The sequence below is a fragment of the Poecilia latipinna genome, unplaced genomic scaffold (genome assembly GCF_001443285.1).
Source record: "Poecilia latipinna isolate Pla-1442-1.1 unplaced genomic scaffold, P_latipinna-1.0 Scaffold2, whole genome shotgun sequence".
NCBI classification, from domain to species: Eukaryota; Metazoa; Chordata; class Actinopteri; order Cyprinodontiformes; family Poeciliidae; genus Poecilia; species Poecilia latipinna.
The window spans coordinates 763,840-782,931 of record NW_015112618.1 but is presented as its reverse complement, the minus strand read 5'-3'; the positions used below and the strand labels follow the sequence as shown (position 1 = coordinate 782,931).

The 19,092-nt window shown below is 40.5% G+C and overlaps 1 protein-coding gene and 1 long non-coding RNA gene across 2 annotated transcripts in view; both read left to right on the top strand.

The window, feature by feature from the left end:
• The window catches only part of rnf13 (ring finger protein 13), a 37,980-nt gene that overhangs the window by 7,761 nt on the left and 11,127 nt on the right, over positions 1 to 19,092 (top strand). Inside the window, exon 4 of the mRNA XM_015041482.1 lies at positions 6,260 to 6,382. Coding sequence (XP_014896968.1) covers positions 6,260 to 6,382 — 123 coding nt within the window. The remainder of the gene's footprint in view (positions 1 to 6,259; positions 6,383 to 19,092) is intronic.
• On the top strand, positions 12,393 to 18,826 carry LOC106953177 (uncharacterized). Its single transcript, XR_001426150.1, has 2 exons — positions 12,393 to 15,695; positions 15,731 to 18,826. It is a non-coding gene; the product is annotated as an uncharacterized LOC106953177 (long non-coding RNA).

Below are 19,092 nucleotides of genomic sequence, written 5' to 3'. Positions count from 1 at the left end.
CAAGAGAGAGGGAAAAATATGGTTTCGAAAAAAAAAAAAGATAGAAGGAGAAAATTTTTTTTTTTTTTTTTTTTTTTTTCTGATCATGGAGGAAATTTGTCTAAAGTTGTAAAATCTGTGTTTTCATATTGGTTCATCCTTAAAACAAATGCTCATGTTTAGGTTAGGTTTCAAACTTCTGGTTTAGGGTGATTTGCAGTATTAGCCTCCCCTACACATAACGTGCTATTGTCCTCCAGTTATGCATTACTTTGTCTGTCTTTTTGTAATATGACAAGCTCTGAAAAATCTCCCAAGGGCCGTGAATCATTTTTAAGGCAATGTATTGGATATCTACTTCCTTTACTAAAAACTGCTAAACGTTTATGATAATACTGTAAGTCTGCAGTTGTTTTGGTCTCCAGAGAAGCGTTTGGCATCACAAGACGACACGAGCCTGCTTATTTCCTGATGATTCCCCACAGGGAAGATGGCTGTATACAGAGCCCTTCCTGTTTCCAGTTGCACAACTCTGTGTTTGCAGTCGGCACAGCCTCTGCTCCAGACGTCTCTAGGCCTGTGCCGCCGCTCACCAAATGTATTCACCAGATCGAAGTGGTTTATTGGTAACTTTAATTCTGTTAACTATGCCCGCTGGCATAATTAACCTTAGATGCTAAACGGTTTTTTTTAATGAAGTGAATGTTTCACTTTCTTTCTAGAAATAGTTTAATTTAAGCTGAAAACTTTCTAGAGTACCATAGACAATACTCTGCAATTTTAGAGGTGGTGGGTTGATTTAGTTGCAAATATTTCCTTGAGAAACATCAGATTTGTGTAAGTTCCCAATTTCTACAGGCATTCTAGATAAGGCTCAGCGTAAAACCAAACATGAAGGCCTCGTTCACCTGGAAAAATTTGGGCTGTTTTTTTTATTAGATAGTTCATTTTACTCAGTCTACTTTGATATACCAATTCATCATTGTTATTGTGATGTTTCCAAAATGCTGTTCGTTTTAAGCCAGATGTAGCCACACCGTAAACATCTGTATGTGGCAAAAAACAAACTAAAACAGCTAAAAATCCGTGAGGTAGAAAATACTTTTTCACAAACACTGCAATTCCGGCAGCCAGTTCCGCTCACGGACTAATGGCATTTCTTGCTCCATTATATTTAAATTGAGGCGTGAAATCTCAAAAAGCCCTAAGGTCATCCTGGGTTTTCTGTAGCTTTCTGCTCAAGTGTGCAAATAAGTGAATTCATTTCAATTCCGGGAGAAATGTCAAACGTTCAAGCCATGAAAGCACTTAAACAGTTTCGTCAGTTGTGAGTCATTAATGCCGTTCTGCGCCCGCAGCAGTCACGCGTCTCTTTTTCTTGTCCTGGCAAAAGCACAGAAATGACCTGATCACCTCTGCCCACTTAAGCAAGCTTTGTACTCCAGCTGAACTGACTGTCGCAGGAAAGTTTCTCTAGCCTGGAAATCCCTCCCTTTCATGCTTTTGCTGGGAGATGTTTTTGACACATCAGCTGCATGCCGCGATTAATCAGGTGTTGGACAAAAGCGGGACATTATTTTGCAATTTCCCAGTTCTTCTGTTCTGCTTTTTGTCAGTTTACAACAGACGTCTGCAACCTTTACAACCAAACAACATATTTTTGCACCAAGTCCAGCTAAATATATCTCATTCACTCCAATATGGGATTTTAATATTTGTGGAAAATTTTTAAAAACACACTTTTAGTGTCATTCTGTCATGATTCAATAAAGTTACTACATGAAAAATTGCTAAACAAACCTGTATTTGTTGTTATACTGTATGTAAAAGCATTGGTTGATTCTAGCTTTTATCCAAGGTGATTGAGAGCCAGTGAAAGACCCGTGTTTCTGGTTAGTTGTCTGGCTTGCTTGTTCAGTAATTTAGTAGTCTTAAGTGTTTTAGCTGGAGAAAACATGGCGGACATTAGCAACAGGTTCAGCTGCCATTGTCGGCCTGTACATTTGGAAACCAGCACAGATGGAGCAGTTCCTGTTTTTGTGGGTCTCACCAGCTGCTGAAGCAGTTCTCTGCATCAACATCCCAGGTATACTTTCTACTAGGGCATAGGTCAGCTTACAGCCGAAGAAGTATTTTTTTTTTATTTATTTTTTTTTTACCATTTTGTACTTTATTTTTTTATGTAAAAAGTGAAACCTTTTTGTCCCAGCTGGTGCTTTCCAGTCATTTTACATAAAGTTCAGATTTCACTGTAAGGAAATGTGGTTATATGATGCTAATACATAATGCATACTGGAATGCGATCACTCATCTGAAGTGTTTGCGTTGATCAGGAGTCATAACTTCTCCCCTTTTCATAAGACTCAACTTGTCCAAATGGGGATCAGCGGCACAATCAAATGGAAATAACAGGATTATATGTGAGTTTTGAGCATTTTCATCAAAATACTTGCATTTATTTCAAGAGAAATAAACCTGGCTTACTAGTAGAACCGTAAATTATTAACGTGGGGTTATGAGGCAATGAAATGAAAATGGCAAAGAGGCAAATTGGCTTAGAGCTGAGCTACAGTAAACAGAAACACAAAATTGTCTCTAGAGAAGGCGTTTTGTGAATCTCGGGATCTGTGTGCCAACCAAAGCAGAGGGAAGTGTTTAGTTTGTTCCTGTTTTAAACAATTTTGCTATAAGTTACATAATAAAACACTTTGCTCCTGTGGTTTGACTAAGTGGCTCATGTAGCGAATGTGGGGGTCCAGTTCTGGCCCGGTCATGTGATCAAGTCTTATTTCTGGTTTTGCTGGGTTTTTCTACCTACTTTAGGGGATTTCCAGAAAAAAAAAAAAAGTCCTCATTCTCCAGCCATGTCTGACTATAACCCAGACACAACATGATTCAGATTACATTTATTCGCTTCCTCCCAATTATAAAGGTATTCAGTAAGAGGGCTTGTGGTCCGTGAAGCATCCTGGTCATGTAGACACTGTGCAGTCATATAATTATCGTTGTTGGCTAAATGCACGGTCTGTACGACCGACGAGCTCTGCAGCTCTGTGTGCGCAGCAGTCTGCTTTGGATCCCAACATCAACACTAATCTGATCCTGAGGTCGCTCTGGCTCTTAACCTGCTCTCAGGAAGCCTCAGTCACTCCTACAGTAATCTACCAAATCTATTGTTTTTAGTCTCCCAACTAGCAGCAAAGCTCCAAACAAGCCCGATATGGAGCATCACTCTGGCAGGATTAAATGTAATCCCTGTGAAATCATTTGGAAGAAATCCTCCCCTCCTCTCACCCGCCTGTGGAGCCACGCAGCAACATGAAATGCCCTCTGTTTGTCAGCGCTGTGGGCATAAAGCATTCATATCACGTAAATCGTTTTACATTTTGTCACATTGCAACTGCAGAGTGACGTCTCTTAGAAATGAAATATATATATATATATATTAGCATTCATTAACATTCGGCTCCTTTTACTGTCTCTAAATAATAAAGTCCAGTGCAGCCAGTTTTCTAAGTTTCCTCTTTAGAGTTGATAGATACATTAAAAAAAAAATAAAAACAAAAAGAACAAATGTGAACAGAAACCAAACACTTACACACAGAAATGGTCTGGAGCTGAAATGATTAATCAAATTAATTATAATGACTCGATTATTGAAACGATGGTCAAATAATTTAGTAATCGATTTACTGGACTCAAAAAAAGGGTCTGAAAGGACAACACACTCATGTTAAAAAATGAATAGAACTTTTTTATTTCCATCATGCAATGTATTTTGAATATTGCATAAAAAAAACTTCAGTGGTTAAATAACTTTGTTTATATGATTAATTGTCAGGATAATTGATAGATCAATTGATTGCTAAAGTAAACATTAGATGCAGCTCTAAACAGGTCAGGCAGAAAGTTTCGTAAAAGTTTATAACAGGACTAGGATATAAAACAACATAACTGCAAACCAAGCAAGACGTGGCCGTCTACGAAAATGGACGAACCTTGTAAGCAAGAAGAGCATCAATCAGAGAAGCAGCTAGAGGCCCTCGGTGACTGTGGAGGAGCTGCAGAGATCCGAGGTTCAGGAGGGAGAATGTGGTGACAGGACATCTATTAGTGATGCACATGACGACTCTGGCATCGGCAGAAGAGTGACAGTCCTGTTGTAATTGTTATTTTGGCTTAACTTTAAGTGGACCAAACTCAGACAACTTTCTTTTTTTTTGTAGTGGAATTTTGGCTACACTTTAAAACAGAATGAGTTATCACAGAATTCAAGTTTGTGTTTAAATGTTTATCCACAGAACTGTGTTAAGCCTTAAAAATCAGATTCTTGTATTTATCTATTTATTTTTCATTGCAGCTGATAGCAGTGAGGCGTTTGAGTTCAGCTCCTCAGTTCTCGTCTCTCCAGATCTTACAGGCACAATTGCAGTTAATAACCCTTAAAGATCGGATTCATGACTCGATCACAGCAGAACATGCAGAAATATGATCTCGGATAAGAACATTTTCAAAATGCGGCTGAGCATTTCATCCTCAAATAGTCATGCTTTTCTTTCCTCCTTTTTAGACATGGATGGTTTTATGATTCGTCTCTTGGACACAGTGCTGTCACGAGTCACGCATTCGTCACTCATCTGCTCCTTAAACTCTGGCCTTCTCAGATTCATTGATTTGTTCATTAGAAGCTCCAGTAGAAAGCTTACTTCATGAGTTTTTTGTTAAGCAACGCTGCATGGCTCTAATTACCTCTTTAGGATTAATGTGCAGTGCTTATCCCAGTGTTTATCTAAAGTTAATATCTTTACTGAAAAATAAGTAGAAACTTCCTCCCAGCCCGTTTCCAGGACGACCCCTCCTTCCCCGTTAGTTTCCTGTCTCTCAGCCTGACGCCGTCTCCGCATCCTGCAGTGTTTGCATGTGCATCTCACTATTTATTTTCCCTCAACAGAGGGCACTCTTGCTTTTGGTTTGTTTGGGGGAGGAATGTAAGGCAGTGGCACAGTGACATCATTTAGCACCAAGCGGCGGCTGCACTGGAGGCACCCAGAGGTGGTGGTGTTGTAGGCACTGGGTGATTCCTCGCATTCCTTCTTCTCCATTTCCTGCAGAATGTGCTCTCTCTATATCTCAAATTCTGCTCAAGTTAAACCACAGCGACACCGTGCAGTTTTCATCCTCCTGCCCGGGTTGCAGACGGCTGTGCGAGTGCGATGCATCACTGTGGTCATTATTCAGCTGCTGCTCGTTGCTACGTCAGTGTGGCATCCAGCCAGATGTGCTCAGAGGAAATGGGTTTGCTGCAAGCTGACGCGGGCCTTATGCGTGTGAGGGAAAGAGCTGACTCCCCGGTTTGTTTTGCCAGGTTTGAAAGCCCCGGCTTTCTAAGAGAGAGGTAGACGCAGAGCCCCGCTGCTATCCACACTTCCTGTCTTCCTCTGGTGTTAGTTACACTTGCATAAGCGAAGCTGAGGTTTCTAAATGTTCCTAACACTGGGCCATGCCCTATTCTCCTCTCGCTTATAACACCTTACTCCTCTTTAGACTGTAGAGAGCTGTTTTGTTGACTTAGTTTAACTATTTTTATCTTATTTCTCTCCCCTGTCGTTCCAGAACTCTCTCATTCCTGTCTCTCTGCTGTTTCTCCTTTTGTTCTTGATCACGGCATCGCACCAAAAAGCCTCCTCTTCTCTCATCTCCTCTCTATCTCCTCATCACTCTCTTCAAAGCTGTAGCTGCAAATGGGACGAAAACAGGAAGCCGCAGAGAGGAGCTGTGATAGTGAAATGCAAGAGTCTGAATTTTTCCAGGAAAATCTGTGAACAATAGCATTATTGACGACAAGCTAACGATATTGCGTATGTGTAGTTTTTCGTAGTTTGGTTTGAAAAGTGTGTGCTTTCATGTTTTGGCCAGATTTCTTTCTTTCTCCCTTTTAAGCCAAGTTGCAGATGAAAACTCAGCTTTCTATGAGAGTAACATTAACAATGTTTTTAATTAAATTGATCATGCATCAATTATCTGATTGCAAATGATATGTTTGAAATAAAGCCTGTAATTGCACTAATAAACAACTGCTTAGCTTCACTTTAGATATTCCTCTACAATACTAAAATTACCCTTTATGAGTTTTTAACAATAAGCACAGCTGCGCATGCATTTTTGTCTTTTATTGTGGATTTTATCTAAAAATGTCTTTCTTTGGTGTCACTGGGGAGAAAATGTGCAGATAAACGGGGAGAAACGAAGTATTTCTCTTAACCTGCACTCATTCCCACAGGGTTTCCTGATCGGTGCCCGACCTGAGAACGCGTGTGAGCCCATCGAACCGCCGCCCAGGGAAAACATGACGGGCGCCTTCATCGTCCTCATCAAGCGATACGACTGCAACTTCGACATGAAGGTACCAAGTTTAGACTCGCTGGTTTATGTAAAATCCTCTTTCATGGAACGCCGGCGGCATGATTCCCAGACGTATCAAATTTTATCTCTACATCTAAACGCAGGTGTCTTGAGCAGTTTATGCAGATACATCCACCTTGAAACTAAAATGAGTGAAACTGACAAACATTTCTAGAGTAAATATTATTTATTCAGCTGTGAATTTATAGAGTAAGGCTGCTACAACCTGATACCCACAGAACAGTTTGTGTTGGTTTTCTGTTCATTCGTATCAGTAGGTGGTGTTTTCTGAGTTAGTCTTTAGTCTGCTCACAGATCGCCCTTGTTGAGGCAGGAAAACAGGAAGTGGCCATTTCCCTAAATACAGTTTCCTGCATGATTGTCCAGCTCATTCTGCTGCCTCTCTGGCTTTTCCTGAGTTTTTTTTTTTTTTTTTTTTAATGCTGCGGTCAAAGGAGTTGGAGACATTTTTATCAGGGCGCTTGTTGTATGATGAAGGAGAACAAACATGTAAAAGTTATGAAACCACGATTGTAAGAGTAATCATGCACTAAACGGAGGTAAATAACTGCACCAATACTTCTGGCTCACAGTCAGGAATTTGGAAACATTATTAATCAGCCTCAGGGTGATTTACGGTGACAGTTTCAAGAGAATTTTGTCACTGCCTGTTCATTTCCCCATGAGTTGGAAACCATTAACCAGAATAAAGACAAAACTACACCATGCAGTGATCCAAAATAATTAGCCATTTTTTAACCACACTCAAATGGCAGATATACTTGTCGTTCACTCAACTTAAGTTGTGTTAATTTATCCTGCAGATAAAATATTCCTGTTGCCATCACACAGGTAAAAGTCTGCACCTTTTATGTGATATTCCAACTACGTGACCCAAGACAGGTCAACCTCTTGACAATGCTACTCCACATCAATGTGTGCTTACATTAAGGAATTGCTCAAGTGCTGGAAGTGGTGCCAACAAAGATCCAGTGGTGGAACTGGTTTGGTGGAAAAAAAAATCCCCTCTGGGTCTTGTGAATTGTCTTGTGAATGTGAGAACTGACTCCTCACACAAGAGCTTCAAACTGCCCGTGTCAAAAGATCGTTTTTCAGTTCTCTGCTGTAAATAAATGGCAGAACAGTGAGGAAAAAGTAATGAAGAACAGAGGGAGAGATGGAGTTAAAACAGTGAGAGCTGAGATGAGTACTAAGAAGCTTGGAATCTGTCTTTGAACTGATCTCCAGCTCTCCTGCTCACTCTGTCTCTGTGAGCAGGAACTTTTTCACTTCCGTTCTTTACGCTTTCTGATCCACGGAGTCTAACATTTCCAAGTTTTTTTTATTTTTTATTTACCGTATCCCTCTTTGTCTTCTCCGCCTCGCCGTTATTTCGCGCTGTTGCAGCCGCATGGCCTTATAAGGTCGAGCTGCATCACACAAACGCAGAAACATGTTGACAGACTGGGCAGTGATGTTTCCTGGACTGGAGTGTAACCAGACTCTACAAAGCTGTGCACGCTTTCTGACCTGCCTCTGATTGGCTCTTCAACAACTTTCATGTGATGTGATAAAAGTTTATTCTCTTCCTTTCCTTTCATTCATATTCATTCTGTCTTTTTTTGTTTTGTTTGTTTTTTTGTGTGTTCACATAAATGACAGCGTGTGAGTCTGTACATATTTAAAGTGATTTGTTTGCTTTGGATTTATTTGTACGGTCTTGCTATATTCCAGAGGAAAACGGCCGCTTTATGTACATTTAATAGACAATAAAGTAGCTTTGTAGGTGGTGTCACTTTTACTAAACTATGTCAAGATGTCTTTAAATAAAAAAAGATCCTAGTAAATTTCAGTCGCCAACAGCATCTGATTAACTTTTAAAGACAGTTTGGCTGGTTTTTGTTCAGTATGTTGTAAAACAACCCAACATTTTTGTCACATGATTTGTCTTTTTAGCTTCTTGTTGAACTGTCTGACACGTTGGCGTTTCCCTCCACTGTGGAGCACTTTATTGCATCCTGTCTGGTTCTAATTAAACAAATTACAGTCGTCTGAAGGTCACTGATTCCATTGGGTAGTTTTTATAGTTAGGGATGCACGTTGTCTTAGCATTAATGTAAGTATTGGCTGATATTAGTCATTTTTAACATGTCAGTATTGATCTGGGCCGATGCAGTGCTTTGTGAAATTATTTCTGCCTTCTGAACTTTCTCACACTGCAAGAATGAAAGTCTCAGCATCTATTTCAATGAGATTTAATGAGATATTCAAGAGTACTTGAATATTAGAGATATTCAAGTACTCTAATAATATTAACTCTATTATTAGAGTTAATAATAAAACTCTAATACCCCTAAATTAAACCCAGTGCAACTAACTGGTTTAAGCCATGAGGGGGGTTCAGCAAACAAAGAGTAAGATGAGACTAAACTTGAACTTTTAGGCCTGAACACATAATCCCTCCCATGAAACATAGTGGTGGCAGCATAATGCTGGGTGGCTGCTGGGGGGTGGATGGAGCTAAATGCTAAGTAATCAAGTCCAGGCGTAAAACCAACAAAGACTCACTCAAAAATGGGTCTTTATTGACACTATCCATCCAGTCTGTCTGAGCTTGATTTATTATGCTAAGACATTGATAATATTTCAGTTTTAAAAGCTGGAGACGTCAGAAACACTTGCAGCTTCAATTACAGGGAAAGGTTATTTATTCTACAACATACTGACTCAAAGCAGCTGCATATAATCAGCCCCGTTTTCACATACTTTCTCAAAAAAACCACGAATACTTTTACTAAGCACTGTGTTGACGTTTTCTCTGCTCTCGTACGACGAGGAGACGAAATGATTATGGGCAAAGGTCCAGGTTGTCTCTAATGAAATTGGTTTAAGTGGACGTTTTTGCATAGAGGAGTTGCAGTCATGATCTATTCCCCTAATGTTGTTTTCAGTCTATAAATAGTGAGTCTTTAAAAATTAACTGGCTCTAAAAGTTGCCATAAACCCAAGTTGCAGTGAAGGTGAAACTGGTTGCAGATTTGTTTCTTTTTGGGAAGACGTCATTTTTCCGTTTCCCCCGATTCCTTTCTGCATCCCTTCAGTCTGTCTGGGAGATCTGGCTTGAGCCTCTGCCATAATGAGCAGTCATACCTGGAGACATCATCACATGGACACACAGCTACAATCTAACAGCTCTTTTCTCTTAGACGCACACATCCACACACACTTCTTCCCTTCCTCACATGGCAGGCTTTGTTTCTCCATCACTCGCTTTCCTTTTTCCTCGTATCTTGGCTGTCCCTCGCCTTAACTCTTGTTGGCCATCTCTTGCTCACACATTGACACTGCCGTGCCGCTGTCGACCCTCCACCCCGTCCTTTCAGTCACACACACCCCATACAAAGGAAAACCTCCCTCCTTCCTCTTTTCTCCTCTCTTAGTCTGGATCTGTTCCCCCAGAAGCTGCAGGGAAACAAAGGGATAATAGATCCCATCTTGACTGAGAAGAGCCACTTGTCTGTGTGGGTGTTTAGTCCAGGGGTGTCGCATACCCCACCCCCTCCAACAAGCTCACTGTGTTGATATATTCTTTCTGTCCTTCTGCAGCATCCAGACGCAGTGGCGTTTTAATGGATCCGTGACCGTAATGGCCAATAAAAACACGCTAACCCACTTAACCTTCCTTAAAGTGTTAGCATTTCCCCCTATGGAGCATGGCTGCGTGTTAAGGTGAGGGGGAAGACATCAGAAGATGCATACAGACTTTTACAGGCATGCCCTCCCCAGTGTGAGGTCGAATGTCGAGGAGTGTGTGTCAGAGATGGAGGGGGAACAAAAGGGATCAATTAGAGAGATGTTAATAATCACTCTTTGTGCATTCCTTCATGGTTGCTCTTTCTGAAACATCTCCAGAGGGTGAGGGTTTGAGCTTCCTGTATGGCCGGGACTCTTTGAGGTGTTGGGGGAGCGCCTCGCTGGTGACCTCACTGGTGACCTCACTGGTGACCTCACTGGTGACCTCTGACACGGAGGGAGGGGGTTGCACAGGAAACTCCAGAGCTTTTTTCCCCCCTGCAATTTCCCTTAAGTCAACACCCTGTTTTAATAGCCGTGCATTTCTTGTTGACTTACCCATTCATCTCCGTTTTCTCTTTAATGACAGACGCACCGGCACATCAGTAAATATGAATATTGTTTGTATGTATTGTAGAGTAGAAACAGCTTTTATTGTCCCACAAAATGGAAATTTGGGTGTAACCGCAGCATCACATATAAAGGATCACAAAACAAGTTCCTAAAGTGTTAAAACAATATATATAAAAAAGAAGAAGAACAATAACAATAATAATAATCATATACTGCACAAGACTGTAACATAAAAATACGGTGAAAATGAATCTGACTCACGGTCTCATTGTGACTTTTTCAAAAATATACATAGTATGCTTGTTGAACATTAAAAAAAGACAGGCTATTTACAATACAGAATATCAGTGTAGAAAACACGTGCGACAACAGCAGAAATGTTATATAGAAATGAGTAAGAACGGTGTAATCAGACACAATGATCTGTGTAATCATTCAATCATGTTTCGCTAAAGAAAACATTATTTTGTTCTGTCTTGCAAAGATGAATGATTGTACGTTAGAAGCGCAGTGCAAAAAATATTGCATAATAGCCGTGTGAAAGAAAAAAAAAAAAACACCTACCGGATTGCTGAGCTTTTTTTTTTTTTTCCTCTGGTGGAAATTTCCCAACCTGAAACCTTTGTCGCGCTGTGATTCAGTGGGCAAGGCACTTTGTGCTGATGCAACATTGTTCACAAAGAACAAATCTAACTACATGCACATGTAGTTAGATTTAAAAGTGGATGAGAAATATAGTGTAGCTTGCACAGTTCAGGTTTCTGCACTTGTGTTCAATAAGCGTTTGCATAGAGAAGGGAGCAACATTTTAAAAAATTACACAAACACATTACTTCTGCAGCTACTATCAGTTCAACAAGATGAGTTTCTATAGTTATAGCAACAGAGGAGTTAGCAGCCATTACTTGAACAAAAGGAATAATAGCCGGGTTACACCCACAGTTGAGCCTAAAGTATTCACACCCCTCGCAAATTTAGATTTGAATTAAAACTTTAATTTAAATCCAACATGGTCATAAGTATGAATAATTTTGGGCACAGCCTTTTGTAAAAAGTATCAAAAATAAGTTTTATTTTAATACCGGCACACATTTCAAAACAATTTAAACATGACATAACTTAAAACATTCATTGTCCATTTGTATATTGGGATGGAGGAGGATACTTTAGTTTCTAATTAAACTAAACGGAAACTTTCTGTATCAGAAAGTCTGAGGTATCTCCCACCAAGCTACAGGATAGGTCTGTGGGCTATACCAAACATATTCATTACATTTAATACAGAAAATCATTCTCGGATATTGAGATTTCACCCGGTCAGTTCTGACTGACTGTTTCTAGAAGCAGGAGAATCCCATATGGAAGCACGGAAACATGCAAAAGGTTAATTTTGCGTAATAGTGCATGTTTAAAACATCCCGTCAGTGGCGTTTTTGGTTATTTATACCTCTGATTTATGTCTTATTTAATATTTCATACAATACAATGCATGTTAGTGAATCTGTTGCTCTAATGTTTGAATAAATAAAATACAAAGAAAGAAAGAGCTTATTAGCTAATTAGCTCCACATTCACCTTTTGAATAGTGGATACATTTCTTCTTAGTGCTGATAAAGGTGATCCGAGTACAACAAGCGGTTCTCGTACCACAGTTTGAGGCACCTTGGATCTAAATTACTTTATTTCATTCTGTGTACTTATTAAAGAAGATATTACTTTAAAAAAAGCAATATGCTTTTCAATTGCTACTTTATTCTTACTAATCCAGAAGTTTATGGTTTTTGGAAGGGTGCTGTAAAAACTAAATTACTGCAATGACGTGGAAAACTGGTTGGACCAGTCCTGTGAGTTCAGACGGTTTAGCTGACATGTTTACACCTTATACCTTTTGTTGCTATGAGACTATTGCTTATCTATCTAGGTCACTTTATGTTTTTTTTTCACAAGTTGAAGCCTAACCTGAGCGGGAAAAGGAGAACAGAGTACATGTTCTGAAACTAAGCGAAAAGTACCAACAGTTGAATTGCAGATCCGCCCAGTTTCTGCTGGTACATAAATCAAAGAGAAAGAGAAGAAATCCCAGAAAGGTGAGGAGGGTCAAAGTTCCCTAACTCACTTGACGTTATCGTCTGGTGAAGTTCCTTCCTCTTTGGTTTTTTTATCAGCAGATAAAGCATGACTGGAAAGATGTAGATTAGCAGGGAGTAGTCTTAAAACAACACCTTGATTTTAGTTTACAGAAGTCACAGGTATGAAACGGTGTCATATGTTCATCAATTTAAGTCAGCCCTGGTATGTGATTTCACCAGCAGCAGGGCATCTGCCCCTGAGGCCAGTGATTTCCCCTCTAAGCCATTCTTCCTTCCCAGCTCTTCCTTCCAGTGAAATACTTTTCATAGCAAAGCCTGTTTGCGGTGCAGTGACCTAACGCCCCCAGCACCCTCCCTGCTCCACACACGCACACACACACGCACACACAGAGGCTTCTGTCTTCACTCAAACCAGGATATGGCCTCCTGCACACGCTCATAGTCTTATGACAGGGTGTGACTTCGGCTGACTGGACGTATGACTCGCTGAAGAAACGTGTTTGTGAGAAAATGGTGGAACTGGACAGATCTCATATTGGCGTTTCTCTTGCTGGGCTGACGTCGTGTCTTTGCAATTTGTTGTGGCAACAAACAGCTCAGACTTGATATCTCTGACCTCCAAGACTCACAGGCGCAAAAACATGAAGCACTCAAAATATATTTGTCCTTCTGAAACATCTCCATATTTTTCCACTAAGGCTGCAGACGTCGTCGTATTCTTAGCAGAATTTTTAAGAGAGACCAATCTAAGTCTGGGGGACGACATGGTTGAACAACGTATCATGATGCAAGCATTTCATATCAGTTGATGTCGGTAATTATTGATTATTGATTTTTCACTCACTTTTTCTTTTTTTTTTTTTTTCAATCAGTTATGAGGCCTGGGGGCAAAACCTGAAACTGGGGCTGCACCAGCTGATTGTTGCTAGGTTACCATAAGTTATTCTACAAGTTGTTGCTAGGTAACCAAAGAGTGAGTGAGTTAGTTGATGCCACCAACTTGGCTTAGCCGGCTGTTAGAGGTTGAGTGGTTAAAACTTTTTCCCTGCCTACATCCCCCAGAATGCTTTGTGGTTCCGGATCAGTTCAGTGAAATTATTGAATGCTCTGTTCTCAGATGCTCACAGTTTAATCTGTCCTAAGGATTGAACACAAATGACACTGACTAGATTTGCACACAAATAATATTGCAGCTACAGTGAAATTCAGATTTACTATGTTTTTTTTTCCTATTGGCTAATTACAAATACACGCCACACTTTTCATATTCTTCCGTCCAAAACACTTCCTTACTACTCGTGTCGGTTCGTTTCAAGAATGTCTAATGAAAGTGCCGTTGTAGCGTGATCTGATAAAGACTGTACAACTCTGGTACAGAGCTGGCTTGGCAAACACCTGGCTTGAGAAGGAAGCAACAATAAAGGGAGCTTGAATTATCTTTACTGCACCTGTAGTTCAAACATTTATGCTCTTCAACGCACCGACGGTGCACTGCATGAATTACAGTTGAGCTTTGTTATCTGGACTCGTGGCCCCTCCCTGCCGTTTGCAGCTTTATTGAACCCTTTATCTAATCAACCGTCTCTGGACCTTGAGAGTAAGACCCAACTCGGCTCTGCGCAGCATTCCTCTGAAACACAGAGGAGGCGGAGGGGGGTTGGTCGACGCTGAAACCAGGAAGATGAGAAGGGTTGGGCGGGCTTCTGAAGAAGGTGGTAGTTTGAGCAATTTACCGATGCTAATGAGGAAAAGGGGAAGCGAGTTTGACTTTGGCTTCGATGGAGGGAGATAAGAGTGGAGTTTGGTCATTGGGGTGGGCAGAGAGGAAAGGAGAAATTACCTAGGAAGTTTGGCATAAAGAGAGACGGAGTGAGAGGGGAAAGCTCACGGGAAAGGAGCAGGAGGGAACAGGAAAAACTAGACAAAACACGAGACAGTGTGGATCAGAGAAGAGAAAATGGTCTGATTTGATGTGTGGTTAGATCCTGGTTTCTGTCTGCTGAGGTGTAGAAAGAGTTTGTTTTGAGATTTGTTCACCATCTGCTGTGCTGCTCCAGCTCATTTACAAAAAGCTAAGGTCAGGTCTGCTTTATGCAAATCCTGACCAAGAACTGCCACAAGCTTCGTGTGGTCTGAGCTGAACAGGTTCTGGGAAAATTTTTTTTTTTTTTTTTTTAAAAACACCAGGAAGGGAACAGAAAGGTCCTGTTCCCTTCACACACAAAAAAAGTTCTGTTCCCTTCCTGGATGAAAAAGGAAGGTAAAAAAAAAAAAAAAAAGGAGGGATAAACTGTTTGTTTTAGCTGCAGCGCTGCATTAAGAGACTGCTGGCAGCAGATTTCCACGCAGCAGTGAAAGAACTGCAAACTCACACACACCCACAGTCACACACACAAAGCGTGGTGATGCAGCAGTAGTTAGTGATGCTATCAGCAGTCTTGTTTCCACACAGTGTTATAAGGATCCTGGCTTAAAATAAACCAAATATAATCAGACGGTTGAGGTATATACGATGTAATCTACCTATAGCTCATCTGGTACAAGGATAAACAAACTCGGGTCAAAAGCAGGCATCCAAAGTCCTACTCTGGTTCCCTGAGACGACCCAGACACGTCCACCAGCTGTACACACTCACACACACATCCGCCAAAAGGATCGAAAGCGCACTGACCTGCAGTAGAAACAACTTTGAAATGCCTCCTTTCCATTATACGGTTGAGTAGAACCATGTTTTTTTTTCTTTTTTTTTCTTTCCTTCTTCTGTATTCAGCGGCACTTTGCCTAGCATTTCCACACAGATACTGGTTATTCAATACAGTAAAGTCGACTTGCTTTTGGCCTCAAGACAGCAGCTTTATTCAGCCAGAAGGACGTGTAGCAAATAGTTTGAAGGTCACAGCCAGTTGAAAAAAAATATCTGGCATTTAGAAGGGAAGAATGTCAAAGAATAACACAACTTATAAATAACACTGCAAATATTCATACTTTCACAACTTCTCCACATGTTACTGTACATGTGGAGAAGTTTAATATATTTTACTTTTTTTTAAGATTGCTCTATAGTTAGCTCTTTCCACGTTCCCATTTACGCTGTTCGCCTTCTCTTTCCCAGGTAAGCAAAAGTCTTCCCTCACCATGATGCTGCCACCACCATGTTTTACGCACAGTGCAGCTCATGTAACAGTTTGCATATAGGGTAAAACGTTTAATTTTGGTTTAATGAGCAGAGTACCTTCCTCCACATATTAGCTGCGTCTCCTGCACGACAAACTGCAAATGGCTTTATGCTTGTTAATTAATTTTACAGATAAAGTGACATACTTTCTGCAAGCATTTGAACTGTGGCATGTGTAAATTAGAGCACAAACATATTTCCTCATGTGAAAAAAGGAATTCTTTCTAAGACTTCTTTAAAATAACATTGTTATTTATATTTACAAGAGATAACTGTCTTCATCATGATGCTTCGATGGTGTGGAAATTAAACTCTTTTCCTGATTTCCAAATTAGCCTGTTTTTGTCTTTCTGGCTGCTGCAGTATTGATTTTTTTTTTTTTTCCCTTCCCAGTGGCCTTCGTGTCTCTTTTTCCTCCTCTCTCCGTTTCTTCCCTCTCATTCGTCTCAGGAATGCCTAGAATGTGCTTATCGGTGCCCATGCAAACACAAGTGTGAGCCGGCAGGAGAGGTCGAGTTTCTCTGCAGAACCCAGTCAGACTCACTGCAGCACAAACTGGCATCCAGTCAGCCTGAAACCAGAACCAGATCCTCATTCTTCCTGTAAAGTCCCCTAAAAGGACCGGCTGTGCCAGTGTTTGGCCAAATATGAGTAAAACGGGAAACAAATCATAGCTTGGGCTAATTTAACTAGTGGTGAGGATACCGTGGGAGCTTTAGTTGTTGTTGTTGTTTTTTTTTTACTATTATTATTTGTTCACTTGCTAAAATATGGTAAGTAAAGTTAATAGCTCGGTAAACACTTTTATTATAAAGATCTGAAGAAAGTCTTATCGGATCTGTCCAGCATATCTAAGCGTTTGTCCACTTTTATTGAATTCTACAAAGTCTGCTTCATTTGAAGTCAAACTCTGATGAAGACCAGAAAAGCACATTTTGGTTCGCCTGAAAGCTTAGGTGAGGTGAACTCTTCGGATACATAGGTGAAGGTGAATGCCATGTGGACCAGAGAACCCTCCAAACCCTGGAAGCGAACTGTAGTGCATTGCTTTCTGGGAAAATACAACCAGAACAAACGTGTCTGGTTCTAGAGTCGTGTGCAAGTGGGAGGAATGACTCGTTTTCTTTCACTAAGACAAAAGAAACATCCAGAACCACTGAAATTTGATGCCATTCCATTCTTGTTTACTTTTCGTGAAGAAGGAAGTGCACAAGACACAAAGGTTTTTGTTTGCACGTTTTTGTAAAAAAAAAAAAAAAAAAAAACTGGCAAAAAAGCATTTCTTACCTTCTTCACACTCTGAAAAATGTAACATCAGCTGTGAACAGATGTTACGCTTATGCTGTGAAACTTTACAGCCTCCATGATCACACTCCTAAAAGACAAGTAAAGGACAAATGGATCAGCCCAGACTTCTTACATTTTTAAGTTTAAAGCTGTTGTTTGTTTATTAATCACCTTCACACATGTTCTGTAAGACTGGGCTCTGGGTTAAAGCTGGTGACATTATAAGATTTGAGGTAAATCACTTCAGGTGCTACACAAACACAGGAGAAAAACAGTTTAGAGGGTCACACAACCCGTTTACCAAGATGATCAGTAAACACATTTGGGATTATATAAACTATAAAATAAAAGCAATTTCTCTTAAAAAGAGATTTTTAAATTCATAGCCTTTTCGTGCATAAATTATTCTCCAGTCGTCGGACTTTGCATCTTTAAACAGCCACACAGAAATGCATCCAGACACGGTTTATTGTGTGTTCCTCTTGTCCAGACGGCCTGCCTCTAGACGCACACTAGTAGCCATTGATGCCTCCGCACAAAGCATCCTCACAGGCAAACACATGCGACCACAATACAGCCACTACCATACGCCCTGCTTCACGTACGCCTGTGCATAAAATCAGTCTGACAAGGAGCAGACAAAAGGCCGGACTGTTGGCGTCCATGAAGGCCCCCGATACGCTCGCAGCGTTCACCCCGGCAGGTCTAAATGGATTTCCTCGCATCGCCGCAGAGGACAATGAGTCTTGTTTGGACTCATGCATATACACACACAGCTGATTCTCAGGTTATAGTGAGAATCCTTTGTCTTTTAAGAAACATCAGACGACACTTGTGTCCTACAGTGGGACTTGAACTGAAGAGATTTCCCTCTTCTCTCTCTCTCTCTCTCTCTCTCGTTTTGTTCTCGACGCGGCGCAGGCTCACGCTGTTCTCACCTTCCCCGTCTGGTTCTGTGTGTTAATTTACAGCAGGAAGGCGACACACGGACTCTGAGTAATGATTAACATCAGCCTTTCCTCTGTGGCTTCAGTCACCAGGGTTATGATGGAGACAAAAAAAAAAGAATCTAACTCTGCTGTCTTTTATGGCTAAATATCACCGATCGCTGCTTTCATTTGTGTTTTATGGTGTCGTTTCACAAGTCGGCTTTGTCCAGCTTTGGATCTGGAACAGGTCTGATCTGTGTAGATCTGTTTGTTTTTATGGCATATTTATGCTAAATGGATCTTTACAATGACTCTTAAGTCCAAGTGTACTTTCTATACTAAATATTGCGTTACTGTTGAAAGGTTCCCAGACAATTTGCCACCATTTATGCTAAATATCCACCTTAAGGTTCAAACGAAGTAGAAACAGATTAACAGAGATTAGAGCATAAAATAAAAAAGCACCCTGATATCTACGATCAAGTTGCTGAAGTTGGAAGCTACCTCTGAATAAACTGGCCGATTATTTTATTATTGAATCAGCTCTGGCTGTTTTTCTTCTCGGGTTTTATAGAGAAAAGGTTTCAGCTCCACATTTATGTCCTTGTGTTAAAACACACAATGGTTCATTGTGAGGTTATGCTGTTACATCCTATTTCCTTCTTCACATCTGCTGTGTGAGAGCTCCTCTAACAATGACTAACAGGATACTGTGGCTCCTCTATGTGAGAGCAGCAAAGCCAGCCTTACAGGTGCAAAGTTCGTCATTATGCCAGTTTCCTTTGCATTCATGATGCAGCAGACATGAAACTTTTTTTTTTTTTTTTAAAGTTGGCTTGTAGAGTAAACCATCAATCCCAGTTAGTGTTGAATTTCTGGTGTGAATGGCCAGCCGTACAATCTTCTGCCTGGAAAAAAACTGACTTATAATTTTTAATACTCACTTAAGATTATCATGATGGATTCCACAAAATATCTCAGTACACGTTTAGGTCATTATTGCCCACCCATAATGGCAGCCATATTGGATTTTAAGGGTTAGAAATAATGCTGTAACTTTCTTGGCTTTGAATCTCCTAACTT